Source organism: Pholcus phalangioides, unplaced genomic scaffold (assembly GCF_987345545.1).
Source record: "Pholcus phalangioides strain wild (caught in Gottingen) unplaced genomic scaffold, Ppha-v1.0 ptg000006l_1, whole genome shotgun sequence".
Classification (NCBI taxonomy): Eukaryota; Metazoa; Arthropoda; class Arachnida; order Araneae; family Pholcidae; genus Pholcus; species Pholcus phalangioides.
The window spans coordinates 4,033,696-4,040,678 of NW_028301599.1; the positions used below are offsets into that span (position 1 = coordinate 4,033,696).

At 38.8% G+C, this 6,983-nt stretch overlaps 1 protein-coding gene across 1 annotated transcript; it reads left to right on the forward strand.

Moving 5' to 3' along the window:
- Positions 1-1,325: 1,325 nt before the first annotated feature.
- LOC149085682 (disintegrin and metalloproteinase domain-containing protein 10-like) lies at positions 1,326-4,279 on the forward strand. The gene is made up of 2 exons (XM_089232496.1): positions 1,326-3,162; positions 4,131-4,279. The coding sequence occupies exons 1-2, from the start codon at positions 1,326-1,328 to the stop codon at positions 4,277-4,279; spliced, it is 1,986 nt and encodes a 661-aa protein (XP_089088622.1).
- The last annotated feature ends 2,704 nt before the right edge of the window (positions 4,280-6,983 follow it).

Here is a 6,983-nt window from a genome sequence, read left to right on the forward strand (position 1 = left end):
GTGCTGTCATCTATTTCGGGAATATTGTATCGATTGGTAAGGGACAATGCGAGGTTATGGTGTTGCAGGGAATTTTTCCCTAATAGGGTTGTTAATAAATGGAACAGCTTACCCCCGGAGGTAGTAAATTGTAACACAATTGACACGTTTAAAAAGAAATACGATAAACATGTTGGGTTAAATCGAGAAGCTATCCATATTTAGAATAAGACAACCTGAAGTATTCCTTGGGCATTTTGCAAAATTTCATCATGTATATATATTGTTTGTAATTGCATTTTTAATTGGGTTGATGTATTTTTGAAATATATGACATCCATATTTATTATGGGCATCTATTTCTCTGCCACCTCGTTGGGCATGTTGCCTGTTGTGGTGTTGTATTTGTAATTCGAAAATTGATAGCTCAGAAAAGCGCGGGCGTGGTACTCCAGGTCGATAACGGTGACTTGACTTCAGCAAAAATTGCTACCGCAGGGAGTCCCCCATCGTGGGGTTAGCGCACCAACCTCTCTATGAGTATCAAAAACAAGCCTGCCGTTCGGAATCAACAATTAATTGTATGCCACGGTCTCATTAGCCCTCATATGCAGAAAATGACCGTGTGCGACAAACATGATGAAATGATTAGAAAATCGTCGTAGATGTCTTCTCCTCATTTACATTTATACTGCAATGCATTAGTTGTTGTTGTTGTTTTTTTTAGAACAAACTAACCGAATGACCAAAATTATTTTTGCATTTGATTTGCAATTTAATGAAATCATTTTTGATGACAATTTTGAAAAAATAGACTTCAGGGGTTGTAACAAAAGTCAATTGCTTACGAACAAAACAAAGGGTATGCAATGTGTGTGTTTTTGATATTCATTCGAGTCTGTGATCAATGTATTTTCATGCAATTTGCATCGACAAACGCTCTAATAGCATTTTCAATGGTATTTGTTGCGAAAGAACTCTAAAGTCTTAACTGAGATCATAATGTTGAATTTAAGCTGAAATGATTGAACACTAATATGGGAATATTTTCTTCACGACAGATTTTCTTCGCGGCTATCCGCAACGTGAAAATGTGGGAGAAAATATTGTAAATTAAAGTTTTCCATTGGTTCATTTCGTATAACTTATTTATTGAATATACTCCTGCTACATTTGTAATTTCGCATTTCGGAGTACCAAAGTTTCTGTGCAGTCGTTTCAAAGTCTTTAATAACATATATATGTTGTTCGTTAGTCGAAAAACATTTTCGCTATTTTTTGCTTCTTCTCCGACATTCGGGAGAAAGTCTGCGATTTTTTGCTTTAGCGGTTTATCTAACAAAGAAATGTTAGCAAAACAACTTCTTATCGTAGTTTTATTTTTGCCATTCTTCGATTGCACCCCACTTCGATATCAAATAGTGGATGTGTCGTTTCGTCCAACGAAAGGGGTGTTTCAGCATGCAGAAGACATCGTTGCTTCAGATAGCGAGACAAACGGCCGTAAACCTGACGCTTTCATGCAGCTGAGTTTCAGCGCTTTCGACACCGACATTGACGTTATGCTTCACAGATCTTTAGATCCACAACTTGATGAAACCGTGGTGGAAATACGCGGTCGAAAAGGTCCAAACGAGTCAGAGATTAGAAATTTCACTGCCGAATACTATGAATTCATCAATTCCACGACGATCGTACATGGATTCAAGAACAGACATGGCCAGTTTGAGGGATCCGTCATGGTGAAGAATGGCTACGAGGTATATTTCGTAGAGGCCGCCATCGTATATTTTCCCGATGATGCTTCAGTAGTTTCAAAATCCATCGTGTACGAAGAAAATCAAGACATTTCTGAATATTTTGGTGACCATAACGTAGATGATGAATATGATTACGATAACGTAGATGATGAATATGATTACGATAACGAAGACGAACCATTATTCCACGACGTTCGATCACCAACGCAACATATCGGAGAACCAGACACTACCATGAACTTCAAAATGGAATATGTTTCGGACGAAAGTATGATTGAAACCAAAGGAAATGACGCAGAAGCATTTATTTACTTCCATGCCAAAACGGCTGACTTTTTAATTCGTAGAACCAGGTTTGGATTGTTCACGGTGAGAATAATTCCCGTGAAGATAACTATTTACACAAACAGGAACGATAGCGACTACCCAATAAAAAAAGAAATTAATCCTGAGAAAAGTAATATATCATTAGTAACACGTGAGTTTAGAAAGAATCATAGAAACAATTATGCTGGATCTTATTATATAACGTTCAAGAAATATAAAGGAAGTTCGAATGGAGAGGCTTTTAGAGCAGCTATGTGTCGGGGTAACAATGTCGCCGCTAGCAGACAAAGTTATAGTTCTGGACGCATGCGATCGTTAGGCTCAACAACGCGAACAGTTACGCATGAGATTGGTCATCTTCTAGGAGCTTACCACGACTTTGACAGTAGATTACCAAAAAAATGTATACCACTTTTTGGATCTTATATAATGGGACCGAGTGGTCCAGATGATGAAGATTTGAGACGGTTTTCTACATGCAGCGTGAGAACTATAACTGCTACAATGAGGAAGAAAATAAAGACCAATGAGTGTAGAAACAAGTTAGTCACTAGTCCGACGTGCGGTAACGCTGTCAGAGAGGCGGGAGAGGAATGCGACTGCGGAACGCCAGAAATCTGTGACATAATAGACCAGTGCTGCACACCAAAAGGAGGTCTCGGTGGAGATCGCGAATGCACTTACAGAAGACATATGGATAGAGTCTGCAGTAGCAAGGACGATAGATGTTGCACAGAAGATTGCACGGTTCAAGTAGCAGGAAAAGAGTGTGATTTCGGACCAGATGGCTGCGTCATACAAGAGTGCGACGGTACTTCGAAGGAATGCACGCAATTTAAAAAAATTGCACCGGAAGGCAAAAAATGTTTCGCAAGACCAGGAAAATGTTCTTACGGTTCTTGTGACAAATCGTTATGTGAAACGAAAAACCTGACAGTATGCAATTGCATTGGACTCGATGCCTGCCGTTTTTGCTGTTTCATACCCGGGAATTTGTCTTGTGTCCCGGTGAAAACTCTGGATGCTTTCAATGGAGAGGATGTGTTTCTACCTCACGGAACAAAGTGCGGAATGAAAGGGACATGCGCTGTTTCTGGTGAGTGTATTGAAGCGACAACAACGATGAAAACGACAACGGGAAGTATCACTACAACTTCTGGCAATACACTTGACAGTTTTACAGAATCAACAACAACGATGAAAACGACAACGGGAAGTATAACTACAACTTCTGGCAGTACACTTGACAGTTTTACAGAATCAACAACAACGATGAAAACGACAACGGGAAGTATAACTACAACTTCTCGCAATACACTTGACAGTTTTACAGAATCAACAACAACGATGAAAACGACAACGGGAAGTATCACTACAACTTCTCGCGATACAGCTGAAAATTTTACAGAATCAACAACAAGGATGAAAACGACAACGGAAATTATCACTACCACATCTCGCGATACATCTGGTAATTTTACAAAATCAACAACATTTTCGAATACCACGACAATGACCACATGGCTATACATCCTCGGTGTATTAGTAGGAATTTTGATCTTGATTTGCGTCTATGTTATACACATATGCATTACAAAAAACACTGTTCCACAATCCTTAGAACCGATAGCGCCCGAAAATATTATTCCAAAAAAAACGTCAGAAATTTTTTTCCGGCGTCCTAGAGGTATGGATGATTTCGATCAGCCATTTCATTTACAACCTCGTGATGGTTCTGATGGGGGCCCTCGAGTGGAAATATTACTTGGATAAAATGTTTGGCTTTTTCTTCTTCATTGTAATAATGCTATTAATTCATGTTCTCTTTTCTCAAAGTTAAGATGAATAGCGTTTCTTGAATTCATGTTTTTGTCTGCACAATGCTCATCATTTTAGTGGCCAATGTTCCCGATTGGGAGCATCGGGTTTTTTTTTAATCAGAAGAAGTAAACAATATATTTGTTCACTTCATTGCCTATAACATAAATTTAATATTTTAATATTCTGTTTTTAATTAAAAATAAAATTATTATTTTTTTGTTAATTTTAATTTTGTCTCAATAGTCATGTGGAATGTCCAGAAAATGTGCATGAAACTCCCTGTTAATGCATTTTATGATGGATATCTTTGTACGAAACGATCCGAAGGAGAAACAACATTTGAAGGAGAAACAACCAATTTTATGGTGGATATCTTTAAACTAAACGATTAGCAGAAACATGAAAAAAAGTTTGAAAAAATTAGTTCAATTCTTAATTTTGTCGATAGAATGTGAGTTTGATCTCATGCCTTTGCTGTTACAAGATTACTAGTAACAGAATACTCGGTGCTGGCAAAGTTATCTTCAATTACTGGCAAGATTGAAAAATTGACAAACCGTTATAAAAGAATGAACTATAATTCTGGCATCATTTAAGAAGTGACAAACCATTGTAAACACGTATGCATGTTGGGAACACAATGCTAGGAAGCCACGGTAACCAAAGCAAACATTCCGAAAGTGATTTTTGAGGGAGAAAAATCATTGTTACCCGACAGGTTCTTGCCCATTTCGTGCATTCGCCCATGCCTTGCAAACTTTTAAAGTAGCCAATCGTTCAAGTCGTGGCCCGTTCGGTATATATGCAAAATTTGGCGACGGTAAAATTGTAGATTTCTATAAAGAACACTCACACAGAAGATCAGTTTTATATACCGGGCGTCCATATTTAAAAGAACCTACTTTAGAGTAGCCTACAGGCGAAATCTGTCATCAGAAAATTGTGAAAATTTCTGAAGGATTTACGTAGGATAGGAATTTGATTCAGGGGGAAAATTAGTCACCCATTCCACCATCAGAGGGTGTTTTATTAAAAAATGACACAATTAGGCAAGCGTTTATATTTTTAACAATTGTTAATCACTTTTACAATATTCTTACTGCAATAAAACATACTCCTCATGATGGCCATCCTTTTCAGATACCGTGTGAAATTGCAAGATGAGATGTTCAACAAATGCTGCCTTAAAAGTCACGCACAGTTCCTGGATTGTCACGATTTACCAGACGTTTCAAATACCCCAAAAGGCAAAAGTCGCATGGATTAAGGTCCGGGGATAGGAGAGGCCACAGATTAGGCAAGTGCCGGCGGATGACACCTTCTTCTTCTGTAAAATGTGAACATTCTTAACACACAGTGCGATGTGTGGAGGAGGTCCGTCTTGCATAAATAATGCACACAAGGCAGACACCGTGACGTGTTTGCAGAGCCATAAAAATTTATTTCTTCTACAGCAATGCATGTTGCTTCCCGGTGATCGAACATATCTCTGGATCTGTAGAACGTAGTTAATCGTAGAAGTAGGGAGTAAATCCACACCATACCGTCACTTTTGGTGAATGCAACGGAACTTCTAATATTTCGCGCGGATTTTCTGGTTTCCAAATTCGGCAGTTGTGTGTGTCCACTGCACCATCTAAGTGAAAATGCTATTCGTCTGCCCAGAGGATATTCCAAGGCCATTTTGAATCGTGTCAACCCGAGCTACTGCAATGAGAACGGGAATCGAGCTTCATAATCATGTTATGTCAACTGCTGCACAACTGAAAGTTTGTGCGGATAATATCGGAGGATATTCCGCATGACCTTAGGGGCAGTTGAACGTGGCCTATCCAATGTGTGTGCAACACGCCTGACACCAGTACCACGAGAATTTGAAGCTCTGTCCTCTTTCACCTGAAGCGAAACCTCCTGTACTGCGTCTATAGAATACTGGTTTCCATCCTCTTCCAGGACGAACAGCTAACGATCCTATGGTTTCGAATTTCCTTATAGTGCTCCGAAGGTTTTTAACATTCATTGGACCTTTTCGAATGTTCTTCCAAGTCTGATCTTTCCGTAGAGCAGTTACTGCGGAATTGCTGTTTTGGAAAAACAATTTGGCCAAGGACGCGCAATCTCTCTCGTAAACTTATCATCATCGTGAGCAGCAAACGCATTGAGAATCAAAATCTCCGCGAATGCTTTTGGGTGTTTATAACACTGCTGCGTGACATCATATAAATGTACGTATTTACTACAGGTATTGAAAGTGAAACGCCCACTGATGGCGACATGTGCAACGTATCCCCCCCCCCCACCGGAAACAAATTCCGTTTTTACGTTTACGTTTCTGATCCTCCATAGATTACTAGCAGAAATACCCGGCGTTATCCGGATATAAAAATACGAGGAAAAAATGCTTGACACTTGAGTAATTCGTGCAGTTTTCTTATTTCGAGGCGAGAAGAGCGAGCCGGTCCCTGCAGAGTATAGCCAGATCTTCAACATGTTACCTACATATTATGAAAATTGAAGCATTCGCCATCTTTACTCAAAATATGTGAAATATATGGCAGCACCAACAAGGACACAAAACGTGCTCAATATGAAAACATAAATACGTTAGGGCCATGTATATGGATACACAACATGGCCCGGCATGTACCGATTCGTTAGAAATTTTCAGAGGAATAAAAACGAAGTGCATGTGTGGTTAAGTAGTAGTTGCGGTCTTATCGCCAAATGACAATCATCGTTTATAACGGGAATTTAAAATATCACGTATGTGCTACTTATTGGATGAATTTTACTTTTTCGATATGGAAAAGATAAAGTAAATGATGGAGTGAATTTTTCAGCCACCAAGACACTGACGTGAATTCACCTCAAGGTTGCAGAGCCAGTGAAGAGAGCTTAGCAAAGATTTTATATTTTCTCAAAATTGAACCCTCTACGATCCAATTCAATAAAAACCCATTAAATCCTTTACTTAAAAGTTAAGATGCATTTGCAAATGAATGTATGCTTTTTAGTAAATGAGTGCGGTTAGCATTACATGTATTGAAACAATACATCACCAATTATACATAAATCCAATGTTTTTTTTAATTTAGG

Excerpts from the sequence above, each read along its gene's own strand:
- LOC149085682 (XM_089232496.1), top strand. The coding sequence starts at position 1,326 with ATGTTAGCAAAACAACTTCTTATCGTAGTTTTATTTTTGCCATTCTTC. Across the intron at positions 3,163-4,130 it reads AGGGACATGCGCTGTTTCTG|TCATGTGGAATGTCCAGAAA; the intron begins GTGAGTGTATTG and ends TTGTCTCAATAG.